The sequence below is a fragment of the Spermophilus citellus genome, assembly GCF_964194105.1.
Source record: "Spermophilus citellus genome assembly, chromosome: 9".
NCBI lineage: Eukaryota > Metazoa > Chordata > Mammalia > Rodentia > Sciuridae > Spermophilus > Spermophilus citellus.
Genome location: NC_138191.1, coordinates 10168726 through 10185061, shown reverse-complemented (window position 1 = coordinate 10185061; position 16336 = coordinate 10168726). Strand labels below are relative to the sequence as shown.

The 16336-nt window shown below is 39.8% G+C and overlaps 2 protein-coding genes across 2 annotated transcripts in view; one reads left to right on the top strand and one right to left on the bottom strand.

Moving 5' to 3' along the window:
* Nucleotides 1–16336, bottom strand: part of LOC308655784 (interferon-activable protein 203-like) — a 441182-nt gene that overhangs the window by 110915 nt on the left and 313931 nt on the right. The window lies entirely within an intron of this gene.
* Nucleotides 4216–12109, top strand: LOC308657083 (olfactory receptor 10C1-like; the record flags this gene model as incomplete). Its single annotated transcript, XM_081308539.1, has 2 exons — nucleotides 4216–5117; nucleotides 12030–12109. The coding sequence occupies 2 exons, from the start codon at nucleotides 4216–4218 to the stop codon at nucleotides 12070–12072; spliced, it is 945 nt and encodes a 314-aa protein (XP_081164665.1). The 3' UTR covers nucleotides 12073–12109.

The window sequence follows — 16336 nt, the reverse complement described above, 5'->3', positions numbered from 1 at the left end:
TAATTTAACTAATACTTTATATAAGAAGTCTTGTTTTGCTTCCTGTCTTTGGCTATTAAAAACGACATTGTTAAGAATAACCTTGTATGTGTATCATTTCATACGTATGTACATAGAAATTTCTAAAAGAGGAACTCCTGGGGGCTGGAGATGTGGCTCAAGTGGTAGCGCGCTCGCCTGGCATGCGTGCGGCCCGGGTTCGATCCTCAGCACCACATACAAACAAAGATGTTGTGTCTGCCAAATACTAAAAAGTAATATTAAAAAAAGAGGAATTCCTGGGTCATAGTGCACATATAATTTGGATAAATATTCTTCAAAAGCAATTATATAATTTAGTTCTTCCATCAAAAATGGATAAAAAATTGATACATCATATCTCATTGTAGTTTTAAATTTCAAATCTGTCTTATGTGTGAGGTGGAAATTTTGTCTTATGTTAAAAAAAAACTTATTTTTCGTGTTACTGACTTAATTTGAGAGTCAGCCTCACCAACTCTGCGTGGCAATACAGTAAATATCTTAGGAAAAGTACAGTGTTTTATGCATCTTACCCCAGGAATAAGGCCTAGAGAAAAAAAAATTTAAAATATCATATTAAATAAATGAATGATTCTGATTCTCCCTGTTTCTCACATTATTTTATTGGTGCTTTGTATCATTTTTTAATCTTTAAGTTGTGTTATAAAATAATGTATTACATATAAATATAGCACATTAAAATGTTTACATGAGTGAATTTTTAAAACCCCTTATAATCTTCATACTTGAAAAAATTTCACGTCTATTGTTTTCTAATTTCTAATAAACATACATTATATTTTCATATTTTAGCATGTCAAATCCTGCTTTTCTTCCCTAACATTTTTAATATATGTTATAGAAGATGTCATCTTTTCCCCAAATAATGAATGAGTTACCTGATAGAGATATCAGGATTTTTTTTTTCTTTTAGTATTGAAGATTGAACTGTAGATCTTGTTTTGAGAGATTGTCTTGCTAAGCGTCTGATAATGGTTTTGAACTGAAACTCCTCCTGCCTCACCCTCCCAAGTAGCTAGGATTACAAGTGTGCACCGTGCCTGGCTAGGACTCGTTCTTTCTGCTTGCTTCATTCCTGATACAGAGTAAACGCTGAGTTAAGTACTCTTATAGGCAAGACGTGAGAGAGACCAAGAACTTTCTCAACTATACCAGGAGTACACGTGGAAGCCTCAATCCTTAAATACATATTTCTATATATAACTGATTCTGGAACATGTCTATGATTCTATGTCAGGAATTTGTATTAGATTAATATTCTACTGAGGGATTGTAATCTAATCAGTTAATACCAAGCCATCCAGACACTGGAGAATTACATCCAGATATATAAGTGATATGAAAAGCCTGTCTCAGACTTTCACACAAGAGAAAAGTAGAAGTACAAAAGTTTATAGAGGAATAAAAGCAATATTAATGTGGCTACTCTGAGCACAGCCTGACCATTCATTTGTAGAGTCTAGCGAGATGGCTATCTTATACAGATTTAGGATATAATGATAAAATCAAGGGGTGTCTTGGTGTTTGGGGCCACGAGATAGACAGTCATGTAGTGAGTGGGTGCTTGTAAGTATCTATCCCAGAGAATGGTCAGGTATTTCAGAGGAAGTGGGGTACAGGCTCAATGCTGATTAAGGCTGAATGAGAACCAGATTGTCCAAATACTTAAGAAAGACTCTTCTTATTCTGAAGTTACTTCTGCACTTCCACAAGCAAATACCCTCCTTTCTTTTGGCTCAAAAACTTCCACCTCTTGCAAGAAGCTTTTCCAGTTTAATCTCAAGACATGCAATATTTTCATTCCATTTAATGGGATCTGCTTGTTAATCTTTTATAATTACCTTCTTGCTTCAAATGTATTCAGTGACTGCCTTATACCCATCTGTGTCTAAAAATTTAAAAAAATGGATCTGTAAATGATTCAAATACCTAATCCTAATAAATAAATGCCATTATTCTATTATTTATCTGGACTTTCTATTCATTCAAGTATGCATTGAGAGATGGTACCCAGCTGAGATGAAAGCTCACATGTTAATCCAAGATTTTTGATGAGAATATTGAGAATTATGGATATTGAAAATATAGATATAAGTGATTGTGAAACAGTAGCTTATTCTCACGAGGACGTCCAGGATAAAAATAATGATGGTGGTGGAAAAAGTAATGGTAGCAGTCTTGCCGATGGAGACTTTGAACACTGCAATTAGAACAGTGTTTTAACTATTCAATAAGCAATGATCAGAACAATGAATAAACGATGTGAACCCAGTGGAGGTGGGTGCTGATAAGAAGATGAAGGTAGAGTCTATCAGCACAAAAGTAATGGTGGAACCTAAGGGAATTAATTGTGCAGGGAGATTAGTAGTGTTGGCTGAGAAATCTCCTTGCAAAGAAAAATTTTAAGAAGATGAAATCGTTTCTGGGGTGTCCAAGGTGTTATTCTCCATACATGCACAGGGATACCAAGCTGGATTTTCCTCTTTAATGAAAAGCTCCATGATGACTGCAAAGCTTCTAATGGCCCAGAAGAGGCCATGTCTCTGGGATTAAATTCCAGAATCCAAAAATGAGAACTGCGAAGCTGAAACAAGTCATTGGAGAAATAGAGTTCATCTCTGTCATTTCTCTGTGCCCAACTTCCCGCCCCAGAGGGACCAATACTGAGAGGTAGCCTTAGTGTCTGTAGGGAGCCCCTGGAGATGCACATTTCCAGAAACATGAAATATAATGAGGGAAGCATCGGGGTAGAGAGGATGCTAAGGAGCATGCAACAAGTTATATTGTCATTAAAACAGTCAGGTAATGGGCAATGGAAATGCAGATGATAAGAGCTTAGCTGAGGAAGAGAACCAGGGGGTGGTTTTAACCTTTTCCACATATGGTCTGTTACAGTGTGGGAGTAAAACTCCAGGGATATTGACACAGACCACACATCTCCATGCTAACCTGATAAGCATTTTTCAATGACTTCAGAGAATTACAGACCTAACAGGTTATAAAAGGGCTTTATAAAATACCTATTTAAACTTCTTCATTTTAAAGGAAGTTGAATAAAGAGGGGAGAAATGGTCAGGCCCAATATTCATTCTGAGTCAGTGGCAGAACAAGTTTGGAAAGCCAATTCCCAAAAGAAGGCTTGCTTTGTTTCAGCCCTTCTAGGCCTACACCATATGGGTCTTACCTCATCAATTCTCTGCTCTCCCTAGCCCCTTTAGAATTCTTGATGCATGTGTCCTTTGAGATCCTTCCTTAAAATATAGCCTGTCTGCCCATTGATTCTTCATCCTGTTCTGCAGTTCTGAACTTGAAATGATCCCACAGACTCCTATTTCTTTCTTTCCAATCTCCTCCTCCTTCAGCCTTTTCTTATTTGGTGGGGGTGGGTACTGGGGATTGAACTCAGGGGCACCTGACCACTGAGCCACATCCCCAGCCCTATTTTGCATTTCATTTAGGCACAGGGTCTCACTGGATTGCTTAGCGTTGTGCTTTTGCTTTGAACTCGTGATCCTCCTGCCTCAGCCTCTCCAGCTGCTGGGATTACAGGCGTGCACCACCACACCCAGCTTCCTTCAGCCTTAATGAGAACATTGTTGAGTTCTAGAAAGATCCTCCACCAAAAAGCCTTAGCAATGACATCTTAAAAAGTTTTTGTCTCCTTCCCCCAGTTCAGAATGGCCAGATGTTGGTTACAGCATATACAATGGGTGGATATCTTAAAGAATCTTGGTAATTTTCATTAAGGACTATAGGATGATAAACAAGAGAATTTTCCTCTCTCTCTCTCTCTCTCTCTCTCTCTCTCTCTCTCTCTCCCTCCCTCCCTCCCTCCCTCCCTCTCCTTCTCCCTTTCCCTTTCTCTTTTCTTGGTAGAGAATGTGGGAGAAAATCCTGGGGCAGAGACCTGGTGCCCTAGCTCTTCAACAGGACAAGTGCTGAACTGTGCATCAAGGGACCCATACTCCCTTCGTACTGTTAGCAAGGGATATTGAGTGAGTTTTCTCTATTTCTAGCATTCAGTTTCTCTTTTACAAAGTTGGAAATTGTTTTGATAATATGTAAATTATTTTTCTGTACATATATTCTATTTTTGAGGTTCTGAAGAAATTTCCAAAAGGAAGAATCCGAAAGTCCTACATCTTCTACCCTTTACCCCTCATTCCGAGAATCATGGATCATCTCAATCTGACTTGGACCCAGACTTTCATCCTTGCTGGTTTTACTACCTCTGAGACACTAGGACCTCTTGCTTTCTTGGGGACCCTATGCATTTATCTTCTCACCCTTGCAGGGAACTTGTTCATCATTGTCGTGGTTCACGCAGATTCTGGACTGTCCACACCCATGTACTTCTTCATCAGTGTCCTCTCTTTCCTGGAACTCTGGTATGTCAGCACCACGGTGCCCACACTGCTGCACACCTTGCTCCATGGGCGCTCACCCATCCCGTCGGTTGCCTGCTTCCTCCAGCTGTATGTCTTCCATTCCTTGGGCATGACTGAGTGTTACCTGTTGGGAGTCATGGCGCTGGACCGCTACCTAGCCATCTGCCGCCCACTGCACTACCATGCACTCATGAGCAGACAGGTACAGCTGTGGCTAGCAGGGGCCACCTGGGTGGCTGGCTTCTCGGCAGCACTCGTGCCAGCCAGCCTCACTGCCACTCTGCCCTACTGCCTGAAGGAGGTAGCCCATTACTTTTGTGACCTGGCTCCGCTATTGTGGTTGGTGTGTGTGGACACCAGCTGGCATGCTCGGGTCTATATTACAGTGATTGGCATGATCAACACATGCAATCTTGTTATCATTTTGGGACTCTATGGGGGCATCCTGAGGGCTGTGCTGAAGCTGCCCTCCGCTGCCAGTCGTGCCAAGGCCTTCTCCACCTGCTCCTCCCATATAATTGTGGTAACACTCTTCTTTGGTTCTGCCTTCATTGTGTATGTTGGGCCACCTGAGATCCGAGCTGAGGGCAGAGACAAACTCATCGCCTTGGTGTACACTTTTCTTACCCCTTTTCTTAACCCTATCATTTATACTCTTCGTAACAAGGAAGTGAAAGAGGCTGTTAGGTCTACCATGCGGCCTGCGCAGTGGTTTCATTAATGAGGTTCTGGCATTCAGTTAGTTAGAAGAGATCAAAATAAAACACACAGACAGTACCTTATTTTAATGCTAGGTCCGAGACGGCTCGGTCTCCCTGTTTCCCTGCCTCCAGCCGCTCAGCAGGGCAGCGAGGATTACTCTGGGCTAGCAGGAGAGAGAGAGAGCGAACACGCCGGGGATCAGCCTTTTATTTGGGGGAAACAAGAGATTCAGGGGAGAATTCCATCCAATGAAGGTTGAGGGGGGGCTGTACTCCAAGGTCAGGGTCAGTGATTGGGTCTCCAGGGTCAGTGGTTACGCACACCCCCACACGGATGGGCTCTCTCATCAGGAAAGGGTCGGGATAACTCCGACACAGCCAGAGTGCCTCAGGCCCTTAACGGGAGTCACCCAATCACGTGTCAGAATGGCTCCCCACATATTCCCCCTTTTTATTCTTAACAATGAGGCGGCGGTTCACTCTCTGGAGTCCCCGGATTCTTGATTGGAGGACTCGCCATCCTATAGTTACAATACAAAAGAGAATTAACAGCAAAGAGAATAATCCAATAATGTACCAAGCGGAGTGTTTAAGAATATTTCCAGGGTTGAATCCATTTAACTCCTTCAATATTTGGTTAGCCAAAGAAGAAGGATCTGAAAAATCAGCTCTATTATTTTGAATGTCTTGGATATGGTGATGAAGTTCCAGAATATCCAAGCTATTATTACTATTTTGCCATATACCTAATAAATGGTTTTTAACCTTCTCCCAATCCCAGAGAGAAGCATTGTACTTGGCAGCTGTAACACATACATACTTATAATTAGCATGGCATTTAAGCCTTTCCTTAAATTTTAAGGCTGAAAGTTCATTACCAATGTTAATAACAGTCGCCTCTAAGGCGTTTAATTTAGTTTCAATCCTTTCATCAATATTTACTTGATTACGTAGAGCCTTGGAAGTATTTTGAGCTAAATTATTAAGAAATTTTGCATGCTGAATATTCTGAGATAATGTCAGAGATGCAGAGACGGTTGAGGCAATAAATGAGACCAGTGCTAAGACACCAACAATTATGACTCCAATAGCACGTTTAGGTCTTGTTAGCTGGGCATGAATTTGCTGTAAAACTTGTAAACCAGCATCAGCATACCATGGCTCTGAAATATTAGCAGGTAATAAAACAAAAGAGGGCTGATGAAGTATCAGCACTCTTTTTCCTCCATTATACCTAGAAATACAATTGGTTAGGTTGCACTTATTACAAGTAACAAAATATCTATCATCTATCCATCTAACTTTTACATTTCCAATAATTAAAACATAAGGAGATTGGATATAGGCTCTTAGGCCATAGCAAGATCCCTCTTTACAGTTCTTGCCGACAAATTTTGGTAAAGGTTTGTCTGAAAAATGTAAATACTCTGAGGCAGCAATTAAACGCCAAATATCTCTTTGAATGCCTCCTTCACTATAAGTCAAAATATTACTAACAAATCCTGCAGGTGTCATAGCAGAATTTCTTCGTAATTGTCTCTTATCAATTTTTGGAGACCAATCTAAAATATACCCACTAGCTTTAGACACCTTATGTTGTACAGGAAAGGTATTTACATAATCCATCCATTTAGGAAAGGTGCCAACTTCAATTATAGAACTATTTGGACAGTGGGGTACCGGTGGAGGTTTTGCAGAAATGACTGGCTTGTTATGGGAAAGTCCCATCTTAATTACTGATCTAGTATTAGGTTTTAAGTCTCCATAAATAGAATTATTTGTCAGTCTAGGTTTACCAATCGCTGTCTTTTCTTCAAATGATACTTTCAGACAGCCAGCATGTTTATCATGTGACCAACATAAAGGTAATTGGGCACTGTAGCCAGAATAATTAAATCTAGTCACATGACTGGGAGTAATATGAGTATCTGTAAATCCTCCCATCATGAATGAGTCATTAGTAAATACTGGAATAGATTCTCCAGTCCACACAGCTGGGTGTACCAGGGGTGGATCTGGGAAATATGTCCAATAAGTGTCTATTTGATTCCCTTTTACCTGACAGCCCAGTAGGGCAATTACTGTCGCTACCATCAAGACTGGTGTCCTGTTCTTTCCTAGGCGTCGAAGTATTTGGGAAGCCTGGGTTGTCAATTTCTTCACATCTTTCCACGAAATCAGCTTCTCGGCTGGTTCAATCTGGTCTTTCTTCATCTTTTTCTGATATCTCCTCCTTCTGGGTTGTGGCTCCTCCGTCTGATATCTCCTCCTTCTGGGTTGTGGCTCCTCCGTGTCTATCCTCAGTCGCTTGAGTCTGGGTTCTATTTCCTCCATGTCTGATGGCACGTTCAGGCACCCAGATGGGACGGAAAGCACCTTCTGGAAAAACACAAGCATGCCCTCGGCCCCATGATATTACCGGATCTGGGCCCTTCCACTGACCAGTCTGTAAATCTTTCCACAGAACTCTGCCTAATGGGCCTGTCACCGAGGGAGACATTTGCCTCTCAGCAGCAGTGTGACCTTTTGTGTCACAGTTTAAAAAATTTAAAACAAATAAGGCATGATTAAGGCTATTTTGGGGAGTCATTATCTTATTCCCCCTTTTTAATTTTTGTAATTGAAGCTTAATAGATAAATGAGCTCGTTCTACAATGGCTTGACCTTGGGGGTTATAAGGAATTCCTGTTTTATGATTAATTTGAAACTCTTGGCAAAATTGTTGAAAAGCAGAGCTTACATAAGCTGGAGCATTATCTGTTTTAATCTGCATAGGACACCCTAAAACAGAAAAAGCTGCTAAGCAATGAGAAATTACATGTTGAGTATTTTCCTTAGTACGTGCTGTGGCAAAAATAAATCTAGAATAAGTGTCCACTATGACATGCACATAACATTGCTTACCAAATTGAGGAATATGAGTTACATCCATTTGCCATATTTGATTTGGTTTTAATCCACGGGGATTTACCCCTGATGGTAGAGATGGAGTGTAAATAACACACTTAGGACATTGGCTTACAATCTGACGAGCCTGTTCTCTGGTAATACTAAATTTTTTACGTAAGCTAGAAGCATTTTGATGATGCAAGGAATGGGAAGCTAGGGCACAGTCATATGAAGACATCTGTTGACAAAAAGCTACTAATTTATCAATATTATCATTACCTGTAACCAAAGGTCCAGGGAGGCTAGAATGTGCTCGGATATGTCCAATAAAATATGGGTACTTCCTCATTAGCACTGTCTTTTGTAAATTATGAAATAATTCAAATAACTTCTGTGATGAAGTAAACCCAATAACTGAGGTTTCAATATTTTTGGTAACTCTGACTGCATATAAGCTGTCAGAATAGATATTAATAGGCTCATTTGAAAAATAATCTAAGGCCAAAATCAGGGCTTGAAGTTCTGCCCTTTGAGCTGAAGTATAAGAAGTTTGTATTACCTCTGTATGAACACGGCTGAAGAAACCTGCCTTACCAGAGCTGGAACCATCTGTGAACACCGATAAAGCTCCCTCTATTGGATGGGAAAGTACAATCTTTGGAAAAATAAGTGATGTTAATGATGCAAATTGTACAATCTTATCACGAGGATAATGGCTATCTATCTGGCCAGGGAAATCTGCAAAAGCTATCTGCCATGAACTAGAAGTTTGAAAAAGCCAATTAGTCTGTTGAACAGAAAATGGAATAATTATGATATCAGGCTCAGATCCAATTAATTGTAAAATCCTAGTTCTACCCTTAATCACTAATTGAGCTGTAGAATCATGAAAAAGTGTTAATGTCTTTTGAGGGGAATGAGATAAGTAAATCCATTCAATAACTCCTAATTTTTGCCATATGGCTCCTGTTGGGGTATGTTCAGTTGGAAATATTAATAAATATATTATTTCTTTAGGATCTATTCTAGTAAGCTGTGCATTTTTAATTGCAATTTCCACTTTCCTTAAGGCTGCTTTGGCCTCCAAAGTTAGTTGACGTGGAGAGGTTGGAGAAGGATTTCCTTGTAATATCTGAAATAAAGGACTTAACTCAGAAGTAGTTAACTTTAAGGATGGTCTTAGCCAGTTAATATCTCCTAATAGTTTTTGAAAATCATTAAGGGTACGTAACTCTTTAACTCTTATCTGAAGATTTTGAGGACGGATTGTACTCCCTTGAATTATCTGACCTAGATATTGAAAAGGAGATACCTTTTGAATTTTTTGAGGAGTTACACTTAAACCCATAGTTGTAAGTGAGGTCTCTAACTGAGTAAAAATTTCTGAAAGTACTTCTGAATTAGCATGAGCCAATAATATATCATCCATAAAATGAATAATGTATGTATCAGGGAAGCTATTTCTAATGGGATCTATTGCCTGATCAACATATTTTTGACACAGTGTAGGGCTATTACGCATTCCCTGAGGAAGGACTTTCCAGCAGTATCTTTTAACAGATTCCTTAAAATTAACTGCTGGGACAGTGAAAGCAAATTTTTCACAATCTTCAGGATGTAACCTTATAGAGAAAAAACAGTCTTTTAAATCTATTACCATCAAGCTATAATCTAAAGGAATGGCTGTGGGGGAGGGAAGTCCTGGCTGTAATGATCCCATAGGCTGAATTATCTGGTTTATTGTTCTTAAATCCTGCAGTAATCTCCAATTTCCTGACCTTTTCTTAATAACAAAAATAGGTGTATTCCAAGGGCTAAGTGTTGGTTCAATATGACCAGCTTGAAGTTGTTCCTCAACTAATCTATGAATTATTTTAAGTTTTTCCCCTGAGATGGGCCACTGAGAAATCCAAATAGGCTCTTCTGTGAGCCACGTAATTTTTTCAGCTGTTTTAAGGATCGGGGAAGTACTCAGTGCCCCTAATAAAAATTTTGTCCTGAAGTATTTACTAATCCTTGCCGTGTAGACTGGCTTGTAAACAGATATTTCTCCTGAAAGTTTTTCCTATCATCTCCAGGAAAATACCTTTGATTAATTTCTTCAACTGACCTTATAGAATTTGGGGTGACTAGTAGCAGTCCCATTTTGGCTAGTATATTTCTTCCCCATAGATTAGCTGGTAAAGACTCTAACACATAAGGCTTAAATATTCCACTGTTCCCATCAGAATCTTCCCAACGGAGATAGTTGGCACTTTGAGCAGGCTGTGAAATTTTTCCTATTCCTTCTAGATTAGCTGAGGCTGTATGTAGAGGCCATGTCCTGGGCCAAAATCGGCTGGACAATATTGAACTATCAGCCCCTGTGTCAATTATTCCTAGGAAATTTTTATTATTAATTCTAAGTTTTAATAAAGGGCGTTCTTGTCGCACTAACTGGGACCAATATACTCTGTCCGGCGGTTTAGAAACTGAATCTGCCGGCAGGTGCCTTTCTGAGACACAAGGCAATAATATTAATTGAGCAAAAATATCCTTTGGGGTGAGTCTTAGGGCATAATTGGATCTTACAGTAACATATAATTGCCCTTTAAATTCTGAATCTATCACACCAGGTATTACTTCAATAGCTCCCTTTAAATTATTACGCCCCAAAATTAAACCTACAGTATTTTCAGGAAGCGGCCCGAAAATCCCAGTAGGGATTTGTGTTGGTCCCGTTTCAGGATCTAATTCAACTGTCTCTGAAGGTCCTAAGAAAACTGTCTGTGATCCATGTCTCTGCTCCGGTAAAAATCGCGGACTGTCCTGGTCGGCGCCGCTAGTGACGTCACACTGTGCGACCGTTCCTGGAATTCCCGGGCTCCCACTAGGAGGGAATGCCGGCAGCGGTGAGAAAGCGGGCTGATCCGCGCCATTTAAATCCTCCGCATGGGGTTGCGACTTTAAGTTTACATTTCTAACCTTGGTCCCTAGTGCTTTTGTTAACTTAGCCTCAGGCTGATTTTCCATTTGAATAGACTTAACAGCTCCTTGAATGGCTTTTATAAGGTCTTCAGGTATTTCAGTAGAAAGACAAACTCTCTGTAACTTTTTTCCTAATTTCTCCCAAGTAAGTAAATTTGGAGACTCTTGGTCACAAAACCAAGGACAATATTCACCTACAATCTTTAAGAATTGCAATAACTGAGTTTTCTTTATCTGTTTTCCTTTCTGATTAATTATACTGTCTAAAATAGTTAGATACATTTCCTTATCCGAAGAAGTAGAATTTCCCATTTTAAGTAAATTAACGTCTCTTTCCTTCAATATTTTCCGGTACTTTTGTGACTCAAATGTCACTTTTTTCTTTCTCTTATCTTATTTTTTATTTTCTTTATCCTCTTTATTACTTTTGTGACCCAAATGTCACTTCTTCCTTTCTCTTATTTCTTTATCTTCCTTATTTCCTCTATTTTCTCTTTATTTCTTTATTTCTATTTCCTTAATCTTTTTAGCGCGCGCTCCCACTCAATCTAACTAATTCAGAATGCCCCCCTCTTGGGCGCCAATTCTACCACGCGGCCTGCGCAGTGGTTTCATTAATGAGGTTCTGGCATTCAGTTAGTTAGAAGAGATCAAAATAAAACACACAGACAGTACCTTATTTTAATGCTAGGTCCGAGACGGCTCGGTCTCCCTGTTTCCCTGCCTCCAGCCGCTCAGCAGGGCAGCGAGGATTACTCTGGGCTAGCAGGAGAGAGAGAGAGCGAACACGCCGGGGATCAGCCTTTTATTTGGGGGAAACAAGAGATTCAGGGGAGAATTCCATCCAATGAAGGTTGAGGGGGGGCTGTACTCCAAGGTCAGGGTCAGTGATTGGGTCTCCAGGGTCAGTGGTTACGCACACCCCCACACGGATGGGCTCTCTCATCAGGAAAGGGTCGGGATAACTCCGACACAGCCAGAGTGCCTCAGGCCCTTAACGGGAGTCACCCAATCACGTGTCAGAATGGCTCCCCACAGTTAGGAGGGTCATCCAGAGGATGAGGACTGTATTGAAGACACCCTGAGGTCGTTTAAGGTTATGGTTCATCCATTTGGTAATTGTAGGATTTAATTGATTAGCCAAGGAAACCAATTTATTATTCAAATACTCGGTGAAATGTGCAATTAAAATGGACTTATTCTTGTATTAAGACAAATTGAGAAATATAGATGGAGGAGAAACATAGTCTCTGGATCTACTAATAGGGGAGAAAGACCACATAAGTGAAGAAATAGCAAAACCAATAATTAAAAAGAAACCCAAATTTCTAGGTAGACAGAGTTTGTGCTGAGAAAATTTGAAGAACTGACATTGACTCTGTGGTTGTAATCAAGTCTGGATACTTAGGATCAAGAAGGTTGTAACTGAGATTAACTAAAAGAAAAATATAAGGACACCTGGGATAAATGTTCAGAAATGGACTGAACATGAAAAGAGTGCCCACAAGAATATGTTGTTGGGTGATCTCATAGGAAAAGACGTTTGAAATGGAGGAGAGAATTTGTCTAACAGGACACTGAAGACAACGATGCTGAGTGTATTGGTGGTCTGAACTGAGCTACAGAAATCCATCTTGTACTTTGAATTTGAAATAACTAAAGTCAACCAGGAAATATCATCAATGGAGTCCCCTGTGTGCAAAAATTGCTCGAGGAACCAAGAGAATATGTAAAAACAAAACAAAACAAAACAAAAAAAAAAAACAGGAACACTTTCTGTTTTCAAGGAGCTGATCATCACTGTGTTTTAAGGAAGCAACAATCTCACTTTCTCTCTCCAATCTCCCACTTTCTTCCCTACACACACACACACACACACACACACACACACACCAGTATGCAACAGTCACAACATGTTGCCTTGTTAGACCAGGACGCAAGAAAAGACCACTGACTCCAATTAAAATCAAATTAAAGCAAGCTTATTATTTCGACCAGCCGGGCTGCCTCTCCCTCCCAAAACAGCGGGAACAAGACAGCCCTGAGGCTTCTTTGTGGCCCAGTTTTATAGCCCAAAAGGTTACACAAAGGGGGTTACAGATAACAACACTCTGAGGAGCATAACACAAGTTTACATTTTTGCTGGCCCCGGCATCAGAATTTATGGAGATCTTAGAGACTCAGAGAGGGTCATTATCCGGCCAGGGAAGGCCAGAATTTATGAGGCATCACTAAGTTTTAGGAAAGGGTTGTTATCTGGTCAGGGAAAACCGGACATGGGTGAGTTCAGGGCACGGGCAGGCATTCCAAGTAGGTTCAGAATTTGCATTAATTTATAGTAAAGCCGAAATTATCTTTTCATGGTTTTATGGCGAGATGCCCAGTTTTAAGAAAAGATCAGGTTGGGTCTATCAGCCTAACACCAGGAAATAAACTTAATTTTTACTCTATGCTTATCTGCGATAACAGGTATTGGCAGAAAGGGAGTGAGGGGGAAAAAGTGAGTCTCACAGTTTTACTCAGACATTTTCCTCAAATTTTGGAATCCTCAAACCCTGAGCATCCAGGTGATACTTGTCTGAAGGGTCTCTTCAGACCAGAGGTAGATTTGAAAGATCTTCCTATGATTGTCCCTGGATAACACGACTATAACCCTACTGAAAATACAACACGAAAAAACAAACAAACAAATAAAACCCTCATTTGAGGTAAAAACTATACAGTACTTTTTCTTCTTTGCCACCCTTTTTAGTGATGGTGAGTAGGTTTGTGTTTCCTATTTCTGAATAAATTCTCAATTTGAGTTTTTTTTCTGTCATCTAGCCCAAATATGGACTATTGGGTCCTATATAATGTGAAACAAATTTTACTATTATAAGATAATAAAAAGCAATCTTGTGGTGAGATAAACAGTAATAGTAGATGGGAAAGCTGGGATTCTTTCCTTTCCCACGTGAAAGCAGTTTTTCTTTTGTGGTGAGAAGAGGCTCCGTTCAAGTCTCAGGTTAAACCGACACATTACTTTTGAAGTTTCCCTTTGAGCAAACTCCATAGTTACTGAACGCCACCAGGAAGTCACTGAATCATTGAATTTTTTATTTGGACAGCATTTAAGATGTTGACTCATTTAACCATCTGACTCAAAGGGCTCCATAACTACAAAATAGAAAACTAAGGTAAGAGGTAGGAAGTAACAACAGTTCCTCAGCAATTTCAAAACAGACTGGGACTGGAGTAGCAACCAGGTTTTCTACTGCCTTTCTTTTGCTATCACGTGAGCCTCCGAAAGTTCATGTTAGGCAATGTGGCAATCAATGTTCAGAGGCAAAAGGGTTAGGTTATGAGAGCTGCAATCCCATCCCACTTGATGGACTAATGATGCGAACAGATTACTGGGTGGTAACTGTAGGCAGGTCAGGCACAGCTGGAGGAAGTAGGCCACTGAGGTCAACCCCTAGGGGATTTTATTTTGTATTTTTTTATTTTTTGGGGGAGGGGATTATATTTTGTCTATAGCTTCTCTTTCTTTCTCTGTTTTTTTTTTTAATATTTTTGAGTTGTCAATGGACCTTTACTTTATTTATTTATAGGTAGCCCTAAGAATTGAACCCAGTGCCTTATACATGCTGGGCAAGCACTTTACCTCTGAGCCACAACCCCACCTGGGTGGGAGTGTGTGTCTATAGAGCACCCTCCACAGAGTAACCCTCATCCCAGTGTCGAATGTCGCCTGCCATGGGATTTTCCAAGGCTTGCCTGTCACCTTTCTGCTGACAACCCCCCCCCCCCCCAGCCTCTCCATTTCCTTTCTGGAATTAGGACTCACCTCCATACTTCACAGAATCATCCCCTGCTTTTGCCTGATTTCATGATGCCTGCTGACATGGGGATCCCTGACTACGCAGGCATACACTTATAATTGAAGATTACATGTTCAGTTTCTCATTAAATCTCCACAGCAGGAAAATGGACAAATGCCTTTGCAAAATCAGTTAGTAGGTAAATACTGAACTCATCCAAAACATTTCAGTCTACTGAGAAAGAGGAAAGAAGGAGAACATTTTTTAAAACCAGAGGATCGAATTCTGCTGACTTAGGCTTGACCCTCCCTACCACCCCCGACAATTGTTTTGTTAATGTGGGTTTTACAGAACCTATATGAATCCAGAATCAGAATACATCTATCTTTCACTTAATCTTTTACTTAAATGTAGGCGATTAAAGAAAATTTCTTTTGAACATGATTTATATGAGCCTGTGGAGTAATTATTGAAAAGGTATTTTGCTGTCTACAGTCATGAAAGTCTAAAATTAATGCCAGTGTTTTATAGATCACTGATTTAGTTATTTAACTCACTTATGAAACAAGTTGCAAAACTTTCTTAAACTTTCTCCAAATACGCGGCCCAACAAATCACCTGAAATCTTCTCAGGAACAACTTAACCATGAACAAAAATTTTTATTTTAAGGAGACTATGCAATTCAGATTTGCTGAATTAGAAACTTTCAAGGTGGGTGATATATTTACTATTATTATTATTATTATTATTAGGGGGATGAACCCAGGGGTACTTTAGCACTGAGTTATATCCCCAGTCCATTTTATTTTTTATTTTTGATAGGGTCTCACTAAATTGTTGAGTCTGGCTTCAATCTTGTGATCCTTCTTTCTCAACCTCCCAAGTAACTGGGATTACAGGTGCATGCCACCAAGCTCAGCTAGCAATCTGTGCTTTAATATGCTCCGAGATGATTTAGATGTAGTCATGAACCAGGCTGGGGATGTACCTAATCAGATTGGTGAGACTGAAAGAAGAAATTGCACATGCAAAGCCCAGTTATTGGTTCTGCTCTGCCTAGGAGCCATCCAACCCTGGCTGCGTGCATTACTCCATCTTGCCACAGCAAGAACGGAACATCTTTGGTTTTCAGTACTGCATAGTAATTGGGTAGAGAAGAAACAAAAGGAAAAATAACATGCCCACTCTCATAGTAATGTTTGAAATACCCCCACTGAGTAGTTAAAATATCAGGCAGATAAATCATAAGTAAAAAGATAAAATATTTGAGGGCGATAATTAACCAGACCCACCTAACAGAAGTATACAGAATACAGATCTACATCAAGCACAAGTGAAATTAAATGGTAGGCCATAAAACAAGTCTCAACCCAGTCAAGAGAATTAATAATATTAATTTTATGTAAATCCTTGCTTCAAATAATGACATAATTAAATTGAGACTAAATAACTAAATAATACATTTAACAGGTCTATTCTTTTAATATTTTTTTAAAAATCTTCTCAGTTCCTGGAAAATAAGAAAGTCCTGACAATAATAATAAAAAT